Genomic DNA, 12,755 nt, shown 5'->3' with positions numbered 1-12,755 from the left:
ACAAAAACACATAAAAAATGAAGGTAGGATAATGTTATCTTGAGAGAACTTCCTGACCCCAGAGCTCTACATGCCGTATATACAGATTAATAAAGGTTTATAGCAATATGTTTGCTACTTTTGTACTTTTTGTCTTAGAAAAAAAGTAAAATCACTTTACATTCTGATAATCCTCTTCTTCTTTTATTCCTTGTGTTCAAAATAATGAGAAGATTTCTATTGCAGAAATATAAAGCTCTGTCGTCCTCATTTCTGTCTGTTCCTGCATTCACTCATCCAGTGTGGGATTTAACGTGACTGTACAATTTTATTCAGAATTTTTTTTAAAGCAAATTAACTAAACTGAGAAGTAACTCACGCTACATTTTTAAAAGTAACTCAAATATTATTACTTCATATTTAAAAAAAATACTGTGTTACTTTACTTGTTACTTATAAAAGTGATATTATTACTGGTAACACTTTATAATAATGGTCCATTAATTAACTAAAGTTAACAAGCACAACTTTGGATTTTAATAAATGTTGATCTATGATTAATAAATGCAGAACAAGATCATACTTATTTCAAGTGAGTGAATACATTAACTAACAATAAAACAGTGGGCCATAAACAGTTTTTTAATTTGTAATTATATTTTGTAATGTCAAGTGGCACATTCATAACCTGTTGTTTTGGCAAACCGGCTTCAATAAAAGGTGTCCAATATAAGAACAATGAGCAAGTTCTGAAACTTACAAGGTGTATTTACATTATAATACCCTCTAATTTTTGGTAAATGATCATGGGAATTTTGATTTCTCAGTTAATGGTACAATCTTTTAAAAAACTACACACAATTACAAGACCTGAGTCAATCTCTAATTCTTAAGTTGGGCAAATGATTAAAGGGATAGTTTAAACCAAAATGTACATTCTGATACCATATATTCACCCTTTACCTATTTCAATACTTTATGATAATCATTCTCCTGTTGAACACAAAAGAAGATATTTTGAAAAATGCTGGAAACCTGTAACCATTGACTTCCTCAGAATTTGATTTTTCTTCTATGGAAGTCAATGGTTACAGGTTTCCAACAGTTTTCAAAATATCTTCTTTTGTGTTCAACAGAAAAGAGGAAACCCATGGAATGACTTGAGAGGGAGTGAATAGTAAGTCATTTATCATTTTAAGGTGAACTGTCCCTTTAACACCATCAGAAAGAAAAACATTCAGGATAATCACTGAACATTCAGTGAAGAAAATGTTCATAGAAATGAGAGGGAAAGCAGGCCAGTGTCTGTCCCACACCTCGCATCAATTATGTCACCCATTAAGTCCCAAAGCAGGGTGCCGGTGACAGGAGGGGGACTCTTGAGTGAAGAACAGATTACAAGACTGATGTCCATGCTAGCTGTTTGAAGATTTCAAAACTAGATCATCTTTTCTTAGATGCACATCCAAAGAGCAATAGAACTGACTGAGATTTTAACTTCCCAGCTAGCTAAATTCATGTGGCTCAAATCTGGCCCACACCAGACAAATCCGGCCCACATACCGCATGGAATGATGTTACTTGGGCAATCCATCCAATCCAAGTTTTCCAGATCTGGGCCACAATTAAGCCATGGCAATATCACATATCAGCCAAAATCCAACCAAATGAACCAGAACTGCCCCTATCTGGGCCACAGTTTGTTTTTATTCTGGCCCAGATCTGGCCTACACCTTACACTTGCTGGGTGTGGCAAAGTACAAAAATCCCAGCATGCATTGCAGTATGAATACATTCTATAGCTTATTGATGCTCCAGTTTTCATTATTTGCTTTTGATTCTGCTGTTTATGTTGGCGTTGTTGATTTGATCACTTTTAGTCTCCTGTTTGTGATGTTTGTGAGTTTTGTTCATTTTGTTAATTGTCACCGTTGTTGAGGTTCATACGCTGATTAGTGATGTCTCTGTGAGCAGAAGATGAACTATTGATTAATATTCAGCTTATAAACTTTAATAGTTATATGGCATGTGCAAACATGTTATTACCTTACTTAATAATGGATTAAACATTGGTTAACATCATAGACTGTAAAATATTTGGACGTAGCATCCATGACGTCACCCATAGGTTTCTCATCGCACCCACGGCGGGATACCAAACAAGGGCAAAGAGGCTGAGAGTGAGCGGAGCTACAGACACCTGCTGGCACTTTGCTTAGACCTGGCAGACAGACTTTACTTTGGGAGAAACGCTTGATAATTTATTACCTGCGACTAGTTTGTGTTCTCACCACATGTGCTTGGCTGTACACTATATCAATAAAGTGTTTAGACTTTTAAAAACACTGTTGTAATACATTGAGCCACTAAACATTGTTCTTATGACGTTTTTCTACAGGAGAAAAACGTGAAATACGTCCAAACACTTCAAATATAGTCTGTGTTAGTAAATGCAAGACTATTGATGAACTCCAGCATAACACTGTATGATAATGCTTCAGATGACTGTTCTAGAGCCTACAGCTAATCAATCTGTCACATTCTGGAGTGATTTACGGGTCTAAAGAAAAATATTAATGATAAATGATCTTAAATAAAACACACATTTATAGAGATGGTGTATAAGTATATAACTTTACTCACATGGGAAACGGAGGCCACGTGAATGGTTTGTGAGCCCAATTAAATGCACACAGCATCCCATATCATCTGATTATTGTAAGAAATAAGTCCAAAAGGCAGCTGACTGTGTAAAGCCACACAAAACAAAACAAAAATACGATGAATATGCCGAGATCAGTGGCTAATCTGCCGGATTCAGCTGAGGTGAAGTGACGGCGACCAGCGAGACCTAGCTGTCACTCAAGTGGCCACGCCCTTAATTATGCAAACTTAATATAACCTAATATAAAGGAAATGGATGAGTTATAAAAAAATTCACCCCCCCCCCCCCCCCCCACAGTTGTCATGGAGGGTAATAATAGCTATATGAACCAAAATCGTTCTTTGTACCAGGCTGTAAACACCTTTTTTTCTGTTGTAAAGTTGGCCATTCTAACAGTGTACTCAATTGCAATTTGCTCTTTTATGGAGCCAGGACTAGCGGAATTTTGATGAAATGCAGTTTTAGTTACTTCCGTATTGGCTTCCCGAGGGAGAGCGGGAGGTTGCCGCTTGGTTAACATCAGTGAATTATGTTATTTTATCACACATTGTGCCTAACTTCATTTTATTGTTTTTGTCTTTCTACTTGGCTTGGTTACTGTTATAAATAAACTTTTCAAGCAAAGTTCTTAAAAGTTACAACAGCCCAAAAGTTAAATTATATTCAGAGGATTAGGGCTATGAGCCCAACTAAAGAAAACACTTTTCTCTATGATGGTGACTTTAGTCTATGTGGTCCACACATATGTTTTAAGATAACTGGGCCACATTTGCCATATCTTCTCTGGGCCTCTTTAGGCTCACAGCCACATTAGCCAGAGCTTACTCTGCCGAATATTCACCAAAAGTGGCCCACATATGTTTTAAGACAACTGGGCCACATTTGCCATATCTTCTCTGGGCCACAATAGGCTCAAATCTACATTAGCCATAGCTTACTCTGCTGAATATTCACCAAAAGTGGCCCACATACTGTATGTTTTAAGATAACTGGGCCACATTTTCCATATCTTCTCTGGGCCACTATAGGCTAACGTCTGCATTAGCCAGAGTTTACTATGCCGAATATTTGCCAAATGTGGCACACATATGTTTTAAAATAACTGGGCCACATTAGGCTCACAGCCGCAATTATCAGAGTTTACCATGCCAAATATTTGCCAAAAGTGGCACACATATGTCTTAAGATAACTGGGCCACATTTGCACTTACAAGTGTGAGCCACTTTAGGTTTAGACCCAGATTACCCTTAAATGACTATCCCACATTTTTGCCAGCGGTGGCCCACAATTGTCCTCCATCATTTGGGCCAAACTTATCATGTTCCACATGGGCCACATTAGGCTCACATTCAGATTACATTTTGCCATAAGTGCCAAATCTTTGCCTTAAATGGCCCGTATATGAATTTGAGTCTTCTGCCCCCTTTGTCATAGTACAGGTGCGCCACTTTAGGCTCACATTCATTTTGTCTGGGCTGAAGGAATACCACCAGTGCCGCATAACTGCCTAAAGTGGCCCACATTCGTATGCTATCTGGGTTTAGCCTTGATATTAGCAACAACGCTGATTTTAGACAAAGTCCCTTTAAGGTATTCTATAGTCTTTGTTTTAGCATGTTAGCACACTGCACACATACAATATAACAAACATTACAATAGTCATAATGGAAAACATAAACATTACAATAGTCATAATGGAAAACATAAACATTACAATAGTCATAATGGGAATGTTCTCGACTTTATGTTCCCATGCTAGTTTTGCTGCAGTACATTTGTCAAAAAGAGCAGTATAACAACAGAGCATTCGGTGTGAAGTACTGCATCCCATAATGCAATGTTCTTGACCTTCCATGTCTAGTGTGAGCAATGAGTCATAATTGAATACAGCCAAGAGGTTTCGCATCTCTTTCTTGACTCATCATTTGATTGTACTGCCAAACGTTAAGACATTTTTGGTCTTCGGAGATTTCATCACGTATACCAACTGATAACGCAAACAGAACAGGGCAAGAGAGCCTACTTCATTTTTCTGCAAAAAATTGCCTGGGATTTTTTCTATTAAACATTAATGTTTTGAGGCAGTCCTTGCAGCCCTTGCAGTTTGAAAGCAAGCAGTGTTGCAGATTTTTTGAGAGGGGTCTGGATGCAGACCTGTTTTTACCCGTCACAGTGACGTCACTCACTCCATTGAGTGCATTGTGTCTGACTTTGCATCGCTGAGTGTTGAAATCTCAGCTTGCATCATAAAGGCTGCATCCAGATACTATTGGATTTTTTCATCAAAATCTAATGAAATGCTGAGCATAGTTCAGCTTATTTAATTCAGTCACATCAGCAAGACCGTTCACCTCTTCAACAATGAGCTCTGCTTCCTCAAACTTACCAGGATGATGTAGTTCTGTCTGCTGCTGTTTTGGGTTCAGAGAGCAAAAGAACAGCCTGGGGAAATACTTGATTAATGCACTGAAAATAAATGACATCCTCTGTCTAAAGTTTCCACACCTGATGCTCTCTGATGTTGTCACTGGATTGAGCAAAATTTGCTCCATAAGACTATGTTTTTAAAGTTGCAATGTATAAACTCACCGGCCACTTTATTAGGTATACCTGTCCAACTGATCTTTAACGCAAATTTCTAATCAGCCAATCACATGGCAGCAACTCAATGCATTTAGGCATGTAGACATGGTCAAGACGATCTGCTGCAGTTCAAACTGAGCATCAGAGTGGAAAACAAAGGTGATTTTAAACGTGGGAAACGTGGCATGGTTGTTGGTGCCAGACGGGCTGGTCTGAGTATTTCAGAAACTGTTGATCTACTGGAATTTTCACGCACACCCATCTCTAGGGTTTCCAGAGAATGGTCTGAAAAACAGAAGATATCCAGTGAGGAAATCAGAGGAGAATGGCCAGACTGGTTACAGCTAATAGAAAGGCAACAGTAACTCAAATAACTACTCGTTACAACAGAGGTATGCAGAAGAGCATCTCTGAATGCACAACACGTCAAACCTTGAGGCTGATGTGCTACAGCAGCACAAGACCACACCGGGTGCCACTCCTGTCAGCTAAGAACAGAAAACTGAGGCTACAATTCAGACAGGCAACAGAAGATTGGAAAAACGTTGCCTGGTCTGATGAGTCTCCATTTCTTCTGCGACATTGGGAGTGTAGGGTCAGAATTTGGTGTCAACATGAAAGCATGGATACATCCTGCCTTGTATCAACGGTTCAGGCTGGTGGTTGTGTAATGGTGTGGGGGATATTTTCTTAGCGCACTTTGGCCTCATTAATACCAATTGAGCATCGTGTCAACACCACAGCCTATCTGAGTATTGTTGCTGACCATGTACATCTCTTTATGACCACAGTGTACCATCTTCTGATGGCTACTTCCAGCAGGATAACACGCCATGTCATAAAGCATGACTCATCTAAGACTGGTTTCTTGAACATGACAATGAGTTCACTGTACTCAAATGGCCTCCACAGTCACCAAACTCAATCCAATAGAGCACCTTTGGGATGTGATGGAACGGGATTCACATTATGGATGTGCAATCGACAAATCTGCCGCAACGTGATGCTACCATGTCAATATGGACCAAAATCTCTGAGGAATATTTCCAGTACCTTGTTGAATCTATGCCATGAAGGATTCAGACAGCTGTGAAGGCAAAAGGGTGTCCAACCCAGTACTAGTAAGATGTACCTGATAAAGTGGCCGGTGTGTGTGTGTGTGTGTGTGTGTGTGTGTGTGTGTGCGTGTGTGTATGTATGTATGTATGTATGTATGTATGTATGTGTGTATATATATATATATATATATATATATATATATATATATATATATATATATATATATATATATATATATAGCCCTCCTGTGGCTTTTTTGTTCTTTTTAAAATATTTCCCAAATAATGTTTAACAGATCTTTTTTTTTTCACAGTATTTCCTATAATATTTTTTTCTTCTGGAGAACGTCTTATTTGTTTTATTTCGGCTAGAATTTTTTTTAAAAACCCATTTTAAGGCCAATATTATAAGCCCCTATCATTTTTTTCTGATTATTTACAGAGCAAATCATCATTATACAATGACTTGCATAATTACCCTAACCTGCCTAATTAACCTAGTTAAGCCTTCAAATGTCACTTTAAGCTGAATACTAGTCTCTTGAAAAATATCTAGTAAAATATTATTTACGGTCATCATGGCAAAGACAAAAGAAATCAGTTATTAGAAATTAGTTATTAAAACTAGTATGTTTAGAAATGTGTTGAATCTTCATTCATTTAAACAGAAATTTAAAAAATATATAAAGGGGGGCTAATAATTCTTGCTTCAATTGTATATATGATGAATAATCTTAAATGGACTTTCCCAGAATTCCCTAGATGACACATTTTCATGCTACATCGTATGTTGATGAGTAATGTTTATTGCACCATAGTGTCATGTGTGCTACCATTATGGCGTTTAATAGTCTTTGTAAATTAGTATGCTTCTCTGCTTGTGGATGTTTGTATTAGCATTGGCTTATCATATGAGGGTCTAATCACCACCTGCTTATCACCACTTGCTACTACATTAAAACATTGGTGTAAATTAATGAGATTACTGTAGAAGTGGGAGATTTTTTTTCAAGCCTCTACCATATTTTTAACAGGGCATTTCTATCAATCACAGTTGCCATTTGTTTTTTGTAAATTTTCAGATTACAACTACTTATTTAAAGTTAGCTGAATCAACACAAATTTTGAGTTTTTTAGGGGGGACAACTTCAATTTGTAAAAAAGATCAAATTAAAATCGATTTGTGTTGGGACAACATGAACATAAAAAGCATTTTTACAGTGAGCGTAATAAAGTTCCTAAATTAAATAAAGTTTAATATTTAATAAAGTTGAAGTTAAAATAAAGAGTTTTAGATGTTAGTATTAGTATATTAGTTTGTACTTCAAAACAGTGACAAGAATTCTAACAGATTTAACATGTTACTGATAAAAACAATGGTCAATTTACCATTTCCTATTCGGTCAAATATAGCATAATGTAACCTAATGTGCATGTGTATACAGTATGTGCCTTTATTTGTGAATGCAAAGAGAAATGCTAGTTTTAACTTGTCTATAACTGGGCAAATAAATATAGGATAAGTGTGATCATCAACAGTTTGCTGTGCATTAAAGGATTTAAAATCCAGCAATAAATGTGTTTATTTTCAGAACACAAATTTAAATTTTTTAAAATCAAATATGAGCATTTTCTTTTGCTTTATTGAAAGTCTGTTCACCCAAAACTGAGTTAATTGGATGCACTAAAATTGGCCATAGTGTGTGAATGTGGGTGTTTCCATTACTAGGGGTTGTACTCTCTGGGTGTGCTGGGTTGAAGCAGGAAGGGCATACGCCAGTCAAACTTATGCCAGAGTAATTGGCAGATCACTCCACTGTGGCGACCGCTGATAAAGCAGGGAATAAGCTGAAGGAAAATGAAAAGACTTGGATTAAACTGCTCAACAGATTTATTTTAGACCTCTTTTTTTATAATTTTTAAAGCAACATAGTTTTGGATGAACAGACCTTCAACAGAAGAGCAGAAAAATCTTTGTTTGTGTTATAAATATACTTTATGAATTTGGGACAAGATGTAGGTGAATAAATGTTGACGATATTGGGTAAACTAACCCATTTAAAGGTTTGACTGGTCAAGGTGACCCAATTAGTTTCTGCTGGATGATGATGTAACTACACCATCTGAATTTTTTAAATATGGGCTCATTTCTGTGAACCTCATATAAACCTTAATGGCTATCAGTGATTAGCATCCTTTAGTGTGGATTCGGCTGTGAGAGGTGCAAATGGGATATGGGGACTGTACAGTTCAAAAAATATCTGTTAATTACAGTTTCTGTATTTTGTGATTCATAAGTGTTTTCCATTTATTTACACTTGTGAATTGCATTATAGCACCTTGATCTCTGCTCTGTCAACTTTGTATGTTGACAATTCAACTCTACAGTTTATTAAAATGGCTTTTTGACATTTTAAATACATTATAGAGTCTGAAATAATGTAATGTATAAGAAATAATATAGGGAGAAATAAGACTGTAAAATAACTGAAAATGTAGAGGCAGATTATAAGATTTTTGTACCGTACACCCAAACAATGAACAAAATGTCAATAAAAATGGTAATAAAAGTCACATTTTTTAACTTTTCAAAGTTTAAAGTTGTTGGACGAAGGATGTCCCATAATGCGATGTCCCAAAAAGCATAAAAAAATTAGGAAATATAAAAACATGAATCACAGGAAATGGAAAACTGCAAATTTACATATATGATATTTTTACATTGTAGTTAGAGTCTTCTTTATTTTTGTAATCATAAATCTAAAATTATTATTATAAGTATTATATAGAGTGAATCTTACATCAAACTTTTCATTTATACAGCTTGACCTGGAGCTAAATACCATTTCTTGGCTCTGACTTTTATGAGGTGTACCAGAGGTGCCATTTCCTGTTCTTGCAAAGTTCAGCTCCAACCCTGATCAAACACCTAACCAACCAATTAAGATCTTGATAATGACAGACTTTATAAGTGTGATCAGGGCTGGAAATGAGCTCTGCTGGAAGGTTGATCTCCAGCAACAGGAATGGGCACCCGCGTTATACTGAATGTGGCCAAAGCGCCACCCAGTGTCTGAGTAGTGCAACTGCTATAGACACATTTTGGCAGCTAAATAAGTAAATTGATTAATTAAATAATTAATTAATAACATCTCTAAAGCTTTAAAATGATTTTTAAATGTATTTTTAAGCTTTAAATTATTGGAGGAAGGCCAAACTCATGAATGACATTCTCAGTTCATAACAGTATTATTATAACAATATTGTTTTATAGTTTTTTTATAGACTTATATTATATTATAGTATTTTATTTTGATCAGTAGTACTCAACATTTCAACAGCCCTCTTTTGTCCACAGCAATATTTGGAGGTCTATGACTAGCGGACTAGTCTGTTTTTCTTTCAGTTTTATAATTATATAAATATGTTATTATATAATATATAAGTTTACGTTTTAAAAATTTTTGTTAGGATCTATTGTAATTTTTAACAAGTTAAATGTTTTTATATTTAGTTTTTAATTGTTTTTCTTTCAGTTTTAGTATTTTTAATTCTGTTGCTTTAACTTATTTTATTTCAGTTAAAATAAGACAATTCTGAAACTAAACTTTAAAATTATTAATACAATTATTTTCTACCCCATGAAAATACATTTTACTCATTAAACACTCAATTAAGTAAGCAAAAACCCAACAGTATCTGGATGCACTTAGATTTGCAAACTGGGAATGCATATCTCAGACTTGCAATGTCAGACACAATGCACTCAGTGGAGCTAGTGACATCACTGTGAGGGGTAGGGTTAGGGGTGTGCATTAAAAGCATTGCATGCAGCTCAGATTGCAGCTACACCAGGTCTTCATCTTGACCCCACTCCAAAAACTTTTAAGATTCAATATGAAATCGCAAAACTGATGCTACAGGTAAAACAACAAATAGCATTCTGCCACCTAGTGGTGAATAAAACACTGACAGTATTAAAGATCATTTTGAATTTGAAACAAAATATTCTATCGTTCCTTATTATAAGAATTTATTAATGTATATATTTTTTTCAATTTAAAGTCATTCAAATTTAAAACCGCTTATAAAGACTTTCATTTTAGAGTAAACTCAGTCAGAATTAAGGCACAAACACACTCCCTCCAGCACCCAGTGAGAAATGTGCTTGGTGGTGTAAAGATCAGCCTCAAACACCAGCCCAACACCCATGGCATTCCTCCTCATAGAAGTGGTGTAGACTGGAGTCCTCAGGGTGTTCTGAAAAACACAAACATTACATATAGATGGATATTCAGAGACACAAAAACTAAACTTCTTGAGGCAAGACACTGCAGGTCAATAGGGGAAAAAGAAATTGGTAACACTTTACAATAAGGTTGTATTAGTTGATGTCATTTAATTCATTTACAAACATGAACAAACAAGGAAAAAACATTTACTACAGTATTTGTTTATGCAAGTTAACATTAATTGATGAAAATAAGGTTGTTCATTGTTAGTTTGTTAACTCACGGTGCATTAACTAATGTTAACAAACATAAATGTGGATGTTAATAATGCATGAGTAAAAGCTGAACTATGATTAATAAATGCTGTACAATTTTTGTTCAGAAATACAGTAGCTCATGTTATTAAATGCATTAACTAGTAAAACCTTATTGAAAAGTGTGACTAAAAAATCCCTATAGATCCCTAGTTCTCTGAATAAATTAGGAATTGGAAACCTTTTTTTTATATTACAGGTTTTTAAAATTGTTTAAATATGCAAATAAAGCATTATTTAATCAAATGTGAGTACATTTTTATACATAAATCTGAATATTATTGTTTCTTTTTTTGACATATTTGAGTCAAAGGTTTTAGGGAGTTTTTTTCTAACTTTAGAAAAAAGGTTGCATATACCATAATTAGGCGTATTTTACATGAACATATGCCTCTTTGAAAACCCTCTGACTATACACTACATGATAAAAGTCTTGTCACCCAAGTTTTAGGAACAACAAATAATACTTTGACTTCTAGTTGATCATTTGGTATCAGAAGTGGCTTATATGAAAGGCAAAGGCCTCTAGATTACGCTTATTTGACCAAAATAAAATATGATCATGCCTTTTAATTATTTAATTAGGACAGTAAGGTCTGACTTTGCTTAGACAAAAGTTTCGTCACTTAACAGAAATAATGTACAGTATAGAATATAAAGTCATGGTGCAGTGGAAAAAGAATTAATGTATAGCTCTCATGAGCTTGGAGGACTGCATCCATACATCTCTGCAATGACTCAAACAACGTATTAATAAAGTCATCTGGAATGGCATAGAAAGCGTTCTTGCAGGACTCCCAGAGTTCATTAAGATTCTTTGGATTCATCTTCAATGCCTCCTCCTCCATCTTACCCCAGACATGCTTAATAACGCTCATGTTTGGTGACTGGGCTGGCCAATGCGGGAGCACCTTGACCTTCTTTGCTTTCAGGAACTTTGTGGAGGTGAAGTATGAGAAGGAGTGCTAGCCTGCTGAAGAATTTGCAATGAAATGAGCAGCACAAACGTCTTGATACCTCAGACTGTTGATGTTGCCATCCACTCTGCACATCTCTTGCACGCCCCCATACTGAATGCAACCCCAAACCATGATTTTTCCTTCACCAAACTTGACTGATTTCTGTGAGAATCTCAATAGTATCTGGATGCAGCCTTTATGATGCAAGCTGAGATTGCATCACTCAGCAATGCAATGTCTGACATAATGCACTCAATGGAGTGAGTGACGTCACTGTGATGGGTAGGGTTAGGTGAGCGCATTAAAAAGCATTGCATGCAGCTCAGATTGCACTGCACCAGGTCTGCATCCAGACCCCTCTCGAGAATCTTGGGTCCATGTGGGTTTCAATAGATTTTCTGCAGTATTTGTTATGATTGGTATGCAGTTCAACAGATGATTCATCTAAAAAAACAACTGCGATCGTCGACAAGACTTTTGTAACAGCCTTTAAAGAATATGTATAGTTAATTAAAGTTGTAATTGAAACACAAATTTATAAAGTTCTATACAAAAATCTGTATATTTTGGATGTTTTATTTCCATTAGACTAAAAAAAACATGGAAAAAAAAGAAAATCCGTAAAGTTCAAAATATCAACTCAAATTCAGAGGTGCCTGCAGTTTCTTGTTTTTAATAAAGAAAGTCTTGCCTGTAGTTTGAGGCGACGTGCTTCAATGGGGATGATTTTGAGAATGGGTAGTTGAGACACCAGGACTCTAGGTTTGCTGCGCACCAGACACCCGTTCTCAATGTCCCAGTCTGCACCCTCCAGATACAGTCCTGATACGAAACATCCTGACAGACAAAAATTGCAAGAGTGTGTTTTCAGTCTGTCCTTGACTCACAGTATGATTGTGTTCATTTCACACACATGCCCTCACCCTGTCCTGGTCTCTCTTTGACCTGGTCCTCGCTGCTGTAT

At 36.0% G+C, this 12,755-nt stretch overlaps 1 protein-coding gene across 1 annotated transcript in view; it reads right to left on the bottom strand.

Annotated features, from left to right (window-relative positions):
* Positions 1 to 10,314: 10,314 nt before the first annotated feature.
* Positions 10,315 to 12,755, bottom strand: part of dnah10 (dynein axonemal heavy chain 10) — a 66,018-nt gene continuing 63,577 nt past the window's right edge. Inside the window, exons 77-79 of the mRNA XM_056456787.1 lie at positions 12,715 to 12,755; positions 12,483 to 12,628; positions 10,315 to 10,546 (exon numbers count right to left, since the gene is read on the bottom strand). The exon at positions 12,715 to 12,755 is cut by the window's right edge and continues 140 nt beyond it. Coding sequence (XP_056312762.1) covers positions 10,400 to 10,546; positions 12,483 to 12,628; positions 12,715 to 12,755 — 334 coding nt within the window. The 3' untranslated portion in view covers positions 10,315 to 10,399. The remainder of the gene's footprint in view (positions 10,547 to 12,482; positions 12,629 to 12,714) is intronic.

The sequence above is a fragment of the Danio aesculapii genome, chromosome 5 (genome assembly GCF_903798145.1).
Source record: "Danio aesculapii chromosome 5, fDanAes4.1, whole genome shotgun sequence".
Classification (NCBI taxonomy): Eukaryota; Metazoa; Chordata; class Actinopteri; order Cypriniformes; family Danionidae; genus Danio; species Danio aesculapii.
The sequence above is the reverse complement of the archived record's forward strand: the minus strand, read 5'-3'. Positions and strand labels throughout refer to the sequence as shown.